The sequence below is a fragment of the Penaeus vannamei genome, chromosome 21, assembly GCF_042767895.1.
Source record: "Penaeus vannamei isolate JL-2024 chromosome 21, ASM4276789v1, whole genome shotgun sequence".
In the NCBI taxonomy this organism is placed as follows: domain Eukaryota; kingdom Metazoa; phylum Arthropoda; class Malacostraca; order Decapoda; family Penaeidae; genus Penaeus; species Penaeus vannamei.
This window is the reverse complement of record NC_091569.1, coordinates 40,943,090-40,955,589: the sequence shown is the minus strand read 5'-3', so window position 1 is coordinate 40,955,589 and position 12,500 is coordinate 40,943,090. Positions and strand designations below refer to the sequence as shown.

At 39.3% G+C, this 12,500-nt stretch overlaps 1 protein-coding gene across 1 annotated transcript in view; it reads right to left on the bottom strand.

Moving 5' to 3' along the window:
• LOC113813385 (uncharacterized) overlaps window positions 1–12,500 on the bottom strand; it is a 17,329-nt gene that overhangs the window by 2,127 nt on the left and 2,702 nt on the right. The window contains exons 4-10 of the mRNA XM_027365354.2: window positions 12,469–12,500; window positions 11,997–12,351; window positions 11,487–11,875; window positions 8,909–11,365; window positions 8,493–8,768; window positions 8,280–8,404; window positions 1–8,171 (exon numbers count right to left, since the gene is read on the bottom strand). The exon at window positions 1–8,171 is cut by the window's left edge and continues 2,127 nt beyond it; the exon at window positions 12,469–12,500 is cut by the window's right edge and continues 169 nt beyond it. Coding sequence (XP_027221155.2) covers window positions 1–8,171; window positions 8,280–8,404; window positions 8,493–8,768; window positions 8,909–11,365; window positions 11,487–11,875; window positions 11,997–12,351; window positions 12,469–12,500 — 11,805 coding nt within the window. The remainder of the gene's footprint in view (window positions 8,172–8,279; window positions 8,405–8,492; window positions 8,769–8,908; window positions 11,366–11,486; window positions 11,876–11,996; window positions 12,352–12,468) is intronic.

Here is a 12,500-nt window from a genome sequence, read left to right as displayed (position 1 = left end):
TGAATCCTCCACGAAGTTTCAAGCTGTATTCATCAAGTGCAACTTCAGTAGAAAATTCTTGTGCTGAGATGGATCGACGAACACGGACACTGTGATCACCAGTAAGTAGAGAGTTGAAGCGAGCTTGTATGCCTTCAGAGTCATAGACGAATTTAGCTTCGATTTCCTTGTCGTCACCTAATTCAAATTCAATTTCCATATGAAGTTCGTGATCGTTTTCAAATCCATATTCAATTTCATATTCCACGTCCGAAACTCCTAGCATGGGGAGAGCGATCTTTCCACAGAATCCTGATTTATAATCATCTTTGCCCTCAATGGAGAATGTAATTTCCTCATCGTCACTGTATCCAACTGTTACAGAGTACTCTGACTCTTTCCGTCCAAAACCAAAGATTAATGCAGGCAAAGGTGTAAGTGTGCTTTCCAACCTGACTTTAAATTTAAAGTGATCGTCGTCTTCTTTCTCAAAGTGATTTGTCATTGAAAACTCAAAATCATTTATCTGCATTTCAATATTGCTATCATGTGATTCTGTGTGCAAAGCAGTGTCAATTTTCAGATGAGTCTTCTTGACCAATTCAAAAGTGGAATCACCCTGAATATCGACATACAGTCTATCAGTATTACGGTATCCATTAAAGTTGAAATTGACAGTATGTCCATCAAACTGGAGCTCGAGACTAGCAAGTTTGTGAGCTGCAGTTCCAGTTGCTGCAAGGAAGTCTTCAATATCGTAAGATGCTGCTACCTTAATTACTTGACCTTCGGGAGATGTGAAAGTCATGTCAACAGAGGATTTGTCTGCTTTGAAAGCAACATCACCATCCAAAGAATATTTGTCATCGTTCCTTTGGAATTCAACATGAGCTTTCTGTCCATTAATGCTTGCACCTATATGGATGAGTTTTATTACTTCTAATGGTGTTGTAAGCTTGAAGTCTAATGTTGCTTCTGTTTCACTTGTTATATTGAATACAAATTCCATGTTTACCTCATTGTCTCCACGTTTGTATGAAAGGTCAACTTTCTTTGTTTCACTTGCTAGATCGTAATTTACTTTTGCTTCCATCAACTCAAAATGCTCAAATGGTGTGTTGATTGTCACTGAAAATCCTTGTTTAGTGATATCACTAACAAACTTGATTTTCTTGTCATTCCACTCAAGCCCAGAAACAAGATGGACATTATCACTATAATCAGCTGTTCCATAAACTCGTGCATGGCTTAGGATGCTGAAAGACGAATCTGCTGTAATATCGGTTTCAAAGTGTTCAGAGGCTGTTTTCCATGACCACTTAACATGAATGTGATGGTTGTGGCTATCTTGTGTTCTCGAATATTTCAATTCTGCATGCATATCCTCAAGGTTGCTAAGATCGAAACTAGCAGAAATATTTATCTCTCCAAGGAATGACTTGACTTCAACTGAGCCCTCAACAACGTCGAGGTTTTCACTATGGTTCCAGCTGACTTTCATGTGGGACTCATTCTGGCCAAACTTTGCAACTGCAGTTAGGGACTTAGTTCTGTCATTGCTGAAGTCATGGCCAAATGTGAACTGAGTATGGCTGTAGTCTGGGCCAAAGAGAGGTATGTTCAGTTCAATAGAGTTGTGTGAAGTTTCTGGGTTAAGCTCTTCAATATTTATATCAAGTTTCGATTCTGCATCATTGAATGTTACACTTCCATGAATGACAAATTTGTCATTGAAGTCATATTCACTCTTTATGGCAATTACCTCCACCCCAGGTATATTTGAATTAAATGTTGCTTTAAATGCGGCCGATTTTGTTGCACTGTCATAGTGGAGATCGTCGATGTTATAGTTACCTGATTTAGCTCCAAAGGTAAATGATCCTTTACTTGAATATTTGCCATTATTCTTTTGTGATTCTGTTGTAAATGTAAATTCATTGGACATGAGTAATCCAGCCTTAAAAGATCCTTCAATATTCAGATGCTCAGGGTCTGTGGAAGTTGCTTTGATTTTCAGCAGTAAATAGTTAGACTCTTTGCCAATCTTTGCAAAAGTGTCTACACTAGACGTTGTGGTCTCATAGTGCCATTCCAGGATGAAGTTTTCTGCAGAGTCTGAGGATGTAACCACAATATTGGCTTCTTGTAGAGTTAGTTTGCCTGTTGCCATGTAAGTAATATCACCAAGTTTAAAAGTAAATTCTGTTTGATCTTGATTTTCAATGTTCCATTTGCCATACAAATGTTGCCAAGGGCTTGCTACCTTTCCAGGAGTTGTTATATCTATGGTAAATTCTCCATGCTTTGGACTTTGCAGATCAACATTATAATTTATATCGAAAACATAGAGGTGATTGGGTTCAGGAGTCACTTCAATTTTCAGCTTTTTAGGATCTCCAGAACGGTCCACATCAACATGTACAGTAATAGTCCTTGGTGTTTCACGGAAAGTGTTTTCGATGTTTATGTCCAATTTACCAGTTTGTGGTAGATCACCGGTGCCTAAAATAATAATCTTGAAGTGCTTTTCAAAAGCTTGTCCATTCTCATGTCCTTCATACTTGAAGAGGAAATCAAAGGTATTGTATGTTTCCAGTTTGATGTGGAGTGATGCCTGAATTTCACTAATGTGAACATTCATGTCGAAATTAGCTTTCTGATGTTCAACATCGAGTGCAAACTCCACTTTCGACACCTCTTCATTGTCTACTTTCAAAACATGGTCAAATTTGATCTCACCTTCAGTATTTAAATGGTAGTCAAAGTAAATGTTTTCTAGAGGCTTATATTCAGACTTTATGGTGACTTTGCCTTCGTAAAGACTGAAGTTGAATACCATGTCAGTATCCTGTTCCGTATGTGGGACTGTAAGATGACCTTCTATATTAGATTCCTTAACTTCAAATATGTAATGGTAGTTTGAGGAAGATGAAGACATTTCTAGCTTTCCAGTTTTGCTATCTCCCTTGTAGTCAAGATTTACATTAATTGCCTTGTAGTTTTCAAAAGGAGTTTCAATTTGCAGAGACAGATCACCTTTAACATCAAAAGATGCTGATCCAGATAATTTGATCTTATCTTCACTGGATACACTGTGATCAAAAGCAGCCAGTAATACCGAAGCTTGCATCTCGCCATCTAAATCCACTTTATAGCCATTTCCATCTTGCTTGACTATCATTGAAACATAATTCGTATTTCTCTTCCATTCAGCCTTGTATGTGTGGTCATTGATCTTCGATATCTCCCATGTAATTTCCTCAACAGCTTCAAATGGCGTCTTCAAATGCAGTTTCATGGAATTGAAACTTGTTAGAAGCGAGGCTTGTGCTTCATCTCGCTGATACATAAATTCGAGAGATCTTTTGGATCTGTTCAGTGATCCAAATAGTTTGAGGTTTTCTAATCCTCTAATCGGTGTTTTCAGATTAAAGTCCACTGTATTACCAATTATCTTTCCAGATACTGAGATTTCCTTAACATCACCATTTCTCACCAATATGATCTCAAGTGTCTTGTCATCATTAGTCAAGTCTAGTTTGGCGACAAACCTATCATCAGTCCAGTTTGTGAAGGGAGATTTCAATTCATACTTTAAGAATGCTACTTTTTCCTCAATATAACCACCAATTGCAAATCTATATTCATGATCTTCTGTTGAGACATGTGCTAGTACTAACTCTTCTTTGTTATTCATGTCATACTTGATTTTCAGAGATATATTCTGGAAGTGATTGAACGGAGTTGTGGCTTCGAACGTAATTTCAGAGGCCCAGCTGGAGAGCTGAAGGGAACCATTCAAAACGTAGCTGTTGTCATTGTAGGTGATATTAACATGAACGTCCTTCAAACTTGCAGTCCAGTTATATCTGATTGCTACAGATATGATCTTGATAATGCTGAAAGGTGTAGTAAGTTCAAATGAAATATTATCATTTGAAAGAGAAAAGGCAGCTGTAAACTTATAGGAACCAAACTGAATGGTAGCTTTTCCAGCCTTCTGATCAAAATCGATGTTTCCTTCAATAGCTATGGTCTCAAAATTCTCAAATGGCGTTTGGAATCTGATAACAACCTGGTCATCATCATAGTGACCATAGGCGGAGAAGTTCCACTTGTTGGAGTTCTGGCTGATCAGCAGAGTCACTTGTAGCTTGTGGTTATTGGTGTCATAGTCCAAAGTATATTCACCACCTAGGTTCTCAAAACCTGCAATAGGAGTCTTAATCTTGAAGGAACCACTCTTCAAGTTATAACTTCCTTCAATATATATCTCCTTATGGAATGAGTCTTTCTGAACTGATACTTCAGCTATTTTTTTAACAGACAGGATGTCATATTTGATATCAAGCACCATGTTTTTCCAATTTTCAACGGGAGTGTCAAGTGCAAAATGTAACTCGGTTTTCTTTGGAGTTAGGTACACTCGAGTGTTGAAAGCAAAGTTCTGGTTATTCTTTTGGAAAGTGACTGAACCGTCAATTCCATGATCTAGGATTTTGAATTGGCCATGAAGTTCAATATTCTTAAATGCTTCAATGGGGGTTAAAAGTTTAGCTGTGGCACTATTATTTTCTAGATCAACTTCTGAGTCAAATTCATATCTCTGAGCATTATTTTCAAAGATAGCAAAACCTCTGTATTTATTGTTAGTGTAGGCAAGATCTCCCTCTATTCTCATTGATTCAATTCCGCTGAATGGTGTTGTAATAGAAAGAATGAAATGGTTCTCATTGACCTGCATAGCCAATGAAAAATGCATATTATTTCTTTCTATCTTCAGATCTGCTTCAACTGTTTTGATGTCACTGGTGAAATCATATTTAGCATAGACATCAACTGATCCATATCCTGGTACTGGAGAAGTACAGAAGATTCTAAAGTATCCTGTTTTGTATATGTGTTCGCCATTAAAATCAAGTGAATAGGTGATGTCATTTATCTTGAAGAATATTTGGAACTTCTTTTCAGTGTCCTTCAGGTCAGCATATAAATTGAATTCCAAATCTGCAGCATAAGCAATCGGAGTCCTGAGGTGCAATTTGAATTTTGGCATTTGGGGATTAAAACTGATGTCACTTTCCAGGTTGTATGTTTCAGAACCTTTTGTCAGTTCAAAAATACCTCTAAAGTTTCCATCCTCAAGCATGAAATCACCATTAAGAGCAATCTTTTCCCAGTTAGTGATAGGCGTTGATACTTCTGCAACAATTTTATGGTTATCAAGAGTGGCATGTCCTTCAAACGTTTGAACAACCCCTTCTTTATCCAAAGTATACATGAATTTATAGAGCACAGATGTAAAGTCAAAGTTTCCTTCCATGTTGACTGTTGTCCATCCAGCAATGGGAGTTGTGATCTTGGACTTGGCATAACCCTTCAGGGGACTATCAGCGGCTGCCTCTAACTCCCAGTGATAGTGACGATCATTACGGAAAGCCTTTACTTCAGCAGTTTTAACAGCGTTTCTTAGGTCCCAGTGAGCTTCTCCACCTAGAGTATTCACAGCTTCAAATGGAGTAATGATGTTGAGGGTCATCTCAGGCGCAAGAATGTTGTTTGTTTTGATATAGCCTTTGAGTGACAATTCTTGTGATGCAAATGTTGCTTTAAATTCAACTGTCTTTTCTTGCCTTTGGAAATTATAATTTGCATCTACTTCAATGGTTTCATATCCAGCATATGGTGTGTTGATAACTAGGTTAACCTTGGCCTTGTTCCTCTTCATATGAAGTGTCCCTGTAACCTCAATCTTACGGTCATTCCTAGACGCAAAAGCTTTGATGGCTGAACTTGAGATGAAGAACGAAGCATCAAGTTTTTCCCATCCACTGAAAGGAGTTGTACCCTCAAACACAAGAGTCTGTTCCTCAAGTCTTCCAGAGAGATTGATTTCCTGTGAGGCTCGAGTTAGTTTTAGAGTAACCTTCTTTTCATTACGGAAATCATACATTCCAGACAAAGCCAAATTGTCTAGTTCTGTGAAGGGAGATTGGAATTTTACTTCGATATCAGCGTGATTTTCTTCATAATGCCAGTTGCTGTTGAGACTCCCAACTTTACCATCCAGGTTCATATTAACCAGGAATTCATTTGTGTCAATCTTACCATCAATTTGATAATCCTTTGAGTTAAATGTGATTACCGCCTTGGCACTGAAGGGCATGGTCTCAACATCATGACTACCACTGATGCCAATATTCTGGACCGATTCAAATGGAAGTGTAGATGTTATACTCCAATTTGCCTTTTTGGCATAGCCAGAGAAATTTCCAGATATTCCGAATGTCTTTATGTAATTGATGATAAGTTCAAATGCTGGTTCTTCTAACTGGTATGACAGTTTTACTGAAAGTGGATTTGGAAGATAAGTGGACTCGACAAGTACAGAAGTCTGTAACATTCCAGGATTCCAGATTCCACTGACATCAATGCTTGTCCTGTTGGAACCTCTTGTAAGGACCAAATTAACAGCTGTGTTTGTCTGGAAGTTCAGCTTAATCTTGAACCCAAGGGGCTGCCAGAATGGTGTTATAAGTGATGATTCTATAGAGAAGAGTGAAGGCTCGGACTTCAAAATATTAGCAAGTTCAATTTTGGCACCAGGTCTGTACTCAAAGATCAAAGTTGGCTTGTATTCAACACCATCATCTTGGTGATTAATATCCAATTTCATGTCTTCAGTCCATGGAGTAGAGAGAGTAGCATGAGCAACAATCTGGCGTGAATTTCCAGAGGATTTCATGTCAAAGCTTCCAGAGAAATGAACAGACTCATTATCCCAAGCATATTCTAAGTCATGGGTGAATACTGAGTTAACATGTGTCTGCTTGTTAATCAGTTTGTATATTTCGTTCACAGTAAATGAGTTCTCCCAGTTAAACCAGTCATTAAATGTTATTTGGTGATTGATGTTCAGTGTTCTTGTGTCCTTTGTGATACCAATCTTCGTTATTTGAGTATCTGCATTTCGTAGAGTTTCCAGGTTCACTTTAACATCATCTATTCCATTCACTGTAGATGTGATTTCAGCCTGGAGATCAGCAACTTGTTTTGCCATGTCTACGTGACCATTGGCAGAAATAGAGATCTTCTCTCCATTTACAGTCACAGTGGCAGAAGAAGTGAGTATATTATCTTGACTTATCTTGTGATTCAGTGAAGCTGAAGCCTGAATGACTGGGCTTTGAAGGGCAAATTTGAGTTCTATGTCATTCTTCGACATCATGTGACCTTGAGCATGAATCTTGACATCTCCATATGTAGACCAGAATCTCGTCATCTCAAACTGTGATGTAAAATGCTGCAGGTCATGAGTGTGCTTGAGATTTGCTGTTATTGGGTACATGAAGGGAGTGATGAAGCGGAGGTCACCAGAAATGTCTGTGTTGTCACCACTAACAGTCATCTGGCCATTTGCATTTAGCATAATTTTCTTCTCTCCCATTTTTCCTTCGGTGATGAAATTAAGACTTTCTCCACTCAGTGAGTATTTAAGGCTAGCATTGATCTCAGGGATGGCAGCCACAGGGGTAACAGCCTTAAACTCAAGAGCAATGTCATGAATTTCACCAAGATCCACATGACCTGTGATAGTGGCAGTAGAGATCTCTTGTCCATAAGTCATCTCCAGTTTGGTAGACAGCTGCTTGTCGAGCAACTCATGATGTAATGTTACAAGGATGTTCTCTGTGATAGGAGAAGTGAAAGTTGCTCGAGCTTCCACACCATTAGCATTAGGAGTTATGTGGAGGTTGCCTTCCATTTTTTGTTGGTTCCAGGCTCCCTCTGTGTGAGTGGTAATGGCAGAATCAACCATATTATGGTCAAGCAAGAATGTAATACGTTCAAAGTTATCAAAGGCACTCGTGAACGTGATCTTGGTTGTAAAAGCATTGGTAAAGAGTCCAGGTTCTACCTTGCCAGTGGCAGAAAATGCCAGTTGCTCTGTGTTCATCCATGTAGCAGCAAAGTGACTCTCAACTTCATAGTCTTTGAGGGAGAAAGTAAAAGAGACATCCTGTTTTTCCCAACTACTGAATGGTGTCTGCACTGTAGCTGCTAGGGACTTAGTGTTTCCAAGTGTGTAATGAATATTGACAAAGATTCTTTTGTCAGCAGCCCATTTTGTTTCCAGCTCCAGACCATTGTCAATCAGTTTAGCAATGGTAGACACTTCTGTTTGTCCATATCTGAAATGAGGATGAAACATACACATGAGGAATAAAAAGGCTCAATAGGATACACTCGATGTGTGTAATACACTCTGGTTTTGTGTGTAGAATGATGATCATGCTTACCTAATAATGCCATGGACTTCTTCGGTCGAAAATAGTCCATCGATTATGAAGGATTTGGTGGGATCGACATCTTTGTCCCACTCAGCACTAACAAGGAGTTTCTGCATATCAGTAGTTGAAGTAACCTGAAGAAATGAAACAAACATTAGACAAAAAACAGTAAGTCAATGCAAATCTTTCCATATGTCTTAATTTTCGAAAGCATATACTTACTTTGGCATCGATGTAAATGTGCCGTATGATATTGGCATCAACAAGGATGGATGTTCGGGTTGTTTCAACCATAACTGAATATTCTCTTCCATTGACTGTACTTTTAAGATCTCCATGGGCCTTGTCTTTGTCTGCATAAACACCTAGATGTACGGCAGCATTATGTTGTGGAGTCGTCACTTTGCCATCTAACAGCCCGTTTATCTTTCCAGGAACAGAGTTGTTTTCCAGAGTTGCTTCAAGGCCATAATTTTCTCCATTGATGGCACCATTCACCTGAATGATAGTAAAATTAAATCAGTTTTCTCGTACATGTGTGACTATGTAGATATGTATGTGTTTGTGTATGTGTCTGTATGTCTTATATCTAAATTAGTGACAAATGGCTTATTTCACAACCTAACTATTTGACTTACCTGAAGTTTATAATGAGCATCATCAGTTCCATGGAATGCAGCGTCAAGAGACGAGATGAATCCATTGAAGTTTGCATTAACAGTGCCTTTCACATCCATGTATCCTTCTTTTTCAAGATGGAGGATAATCGTATATTCTTTGCCAGGCTGAATGCTTAATACAGATTTAGTTTTAAGGTAATTCATAGCAAACTCAAGCTCCTGCGTCACCATGGAGTCAATTGCGAAATATGGATACATTAACTTGGCTGAAGTCTGGACCATATTACTGGAAATCTTCGACTCTGCATCAATATCTACAGATACAATTGGAAATTCTGAAGAATCCAGTTTCAACTGAAGCTTGTATGTAATCTCTTCATCTTCATATTCATCTCCCTCTCTCTTCAACAGCCCTGCATGATGGATGGCTTGCTTACCGCCTTGCCAGAGATCGTATTCGACATCGATCTTTGAAGATACAAAGCTTTCACTGTAGTCAAATTTACCCTCAAAACTACTCTGTAAGTTCAGGAGCTCACCACTTGGAGATACCAGAACTACATGAGGTTCAAACTTCATTAATCCATTCCTGGCTGTATTGAACCCAGCATCTAAAGAGTACTGTCCGCTCCCATCAATATTGATAGAAGCTTTGATGTTCTTGTTGTTTCTTTGCCAAATAAATTCGCCTTCACCTTGAGCTGACTTGAAAGGTGTTAAAATATTGAAAGTAGCTTTATTTCCCGATTTTGTAATGTCAAGACCTATCTTATGGTTTGACTGAGACTCTGGTGTGTCAAATTCAAAAGTGATATGGTTCTGCTCGTTCGAAAAATGGAAAATATATCCAGTGTGTGTATCTGTCTTCTCAAGATAAACCTTTGTTGCAAATGGTCCTGAGAAAGGAAAAGCTGGACTATAATGTGATCGCGGAGTAAAGTCAAACTCGCCACAAACAGCAACACCAATAGTTCCACTGCTACAGCCTTTTGCCTCATATAGGTTCTCAACTTCTTTTCTGATCTCTTGGTCATCTTCCAAATAGAAGAACTCGGTCTTGACACTGATGACTTCCATCTTGTCCTTGGGAGTATTGATGGCTACATCTACGACTTTCCCACCAGCGATTTGGAGTTTGCCATCAATGAGTGTGGAGGTGTGAAGGTTGGAAGACATCTTCAATCCAGTGTGAGTCACATGTGCATCGACAATCATGAGACCATCAATATGCACTGCAGCAGAAGGATGGAGATGTCCCTCAATGTTTACATTCCTCAGACTATTAGCCTTGAATTTACCGTTCATCTGCAGACCAAGTGTAGCTGTTCCCTTCGCAGTGAGACTCACAGGTAAACCAGCAATGGTAGGTACAGTATGATGAATGTCCATCAGCTGGTAAGATTTTGTGTAATCAACCTCTCCCTTACGGGCCATATCCATAAAGAATTCTAGTAGGTTGGAAGCACCGGATGTTTGAATGAGATTTTCAATTCCTTTGAAGTGATGATAATGAAGCTCATTGCCAAAGACACGGAGGTAGTAGGATCCCTCTGGTTCATCAGTTATCTTGTCTAGAAAACCTTCCAAGGTTGTAGCATCAGCATCACTGTTCTGTCTCATATTCCTTATGACGCTTTCAATGGTTTCCTCTGGATAGTATCCTCTAGGACCAAAGAAGCGTTCAATGTAGGCTTCAAAGCCTTCAATTCTTCCGCCAACTTCAAAGAAATTGATAGACTGTCCAAAGAGATCGAGGGTGAGGTTAAACATTGCAGAACGTGGCAGATAAGACTTACTGGAGAAGATCACATTGCTCTCAACTGTAGCACCAGTGTTAATTTCATTCATGAAGAAAGAAGATTCATAGTTGCGAGAAAACTTAAGGGCTTCAATGCTAAATTTCTTCTGAAGAAGTTCCTCACCAATGAGTTGGCGTATCCACTGTTTTTCTGGAGCTGCAGATTCCTGCATGTTGGTCATGTGAGTCCAGATGAAGGATCCCACCTGGTTGACACCTTCTGAGGTGAGACGGTCCTTAATGGTGTTGATAAGGTCTTGATTAGGGCAGGTCATGAGAGCAAGATAAGAAGCAATACGAATTTCTGTGTCTTGAGACTCATCTTCGAAAGCCGCCAAAAGGTGAGAGTAGTCATAATCACATGGAGTGTGTCTCCATGCTTCAATGGCAGCCACTCGCACTTCCATATCATTATCTTCAGTATAGCACCGTCTTAGAATAGAGTTGGCATTAACCCATCGACCAGCATTTCCAAGTGCTTTGAGAGCTACAAGGACTTTGAATTTTTCTTCTTCATTTACTGTGCGACAACCAGATCCAAGTTGCGTCTCGATTAGACGAATGATTTGCTGTACACCGGAATCTGCTTGACAATCTTCATGGTATTTGCAGAAAGTGTTGATAAGAGCAGAGGTTCCCAACAGTGCCTTTTGGCTTGGGTTGTTCTCAAGCATAGGCTGTGGAATGTAAAATACATATATGTTAGTTCACAAAGAAACTGGCTTTTGAATAGTTTTTCTTTTATACAAATATAAATGTATACACTGATTTCATTAACATGAATATCACTATACTTACAGCGAGGGCAGTAAACATTTCTGATGTTGGGTTCTTGAAGAAAGCCAGAGAAGTAAAGAACATATCAGCCTCGAATTCTGTGATATCTCCATTGATGAACATGTCTCTAACCACACCAAATGCAGCAGCTGTTCCCACAAGCGGCATCGCATCAGCGAGGAACTTGCGTGTATGAGTTTCTTTAGCGTTAGTAAAAACTGTGTTCAGCTGAGGATAATTCAGTTCCTTTAGTGATGTCACAAGCTTGGCAAATAGTGCAGGAACTTCAGGACGGATCTCACTCTCAGAGGCAGTGTTCAAGTTATTCAAAATCTCCTCTACTGCTTCAATCTGAGCTTCTGTTGTGTGCGTTTGCTCAAATACCAGTGTATTGCGGTTGAATTCAAAGTCTGTGTAAACGAAAAAAATCATGTTATAGAAACATATCACTGAGCATGGAATGTGTATATTCTGTTTATTATATGGAGGTAGATGGAAAAAGCAACACTTCTAGAACAAATTAATACTCACCTGCAACAGGCGATGACTGTTCCTGAGACAAAAGAATCATGCTGGTCTTGGCAGTTGTGACAGCTCCGCCCTTTTCACTGGAGAAGGGACGGAACACATGGATCTCCTCACATTCTACCATCTTCAGAATGCCCTCCTCAACCCTTTGGTGACACTCGTTTGTGCTGCTAAAGATTGGAAGGCTCTGGACTGGAGAGTCGGTGATGTATCCGGTAGAAGGGATAAAGGCAGTATGGTCAGGTCGCTGAGTACAAGAAGCCAAGTCCGTGATCTTATCTATGATGACAGTGCTGCCCTCTACCGTGGAGTTGAAGTGAGTCGAGCAAACACCAGAGATGTCCGTCTCTTTAATGTCCTGGAAAGTTGATGGAGAAAATATAATTCTACTGAAGAAAGTACATTACACATTTCACAGATATTTCGCATTGATCGCTGCAAATGCCCGGGTTTCCCAGAAAGACAAAAATCGTACCTGTCTTCCATAATGAGTCATGGAGTTCTGGA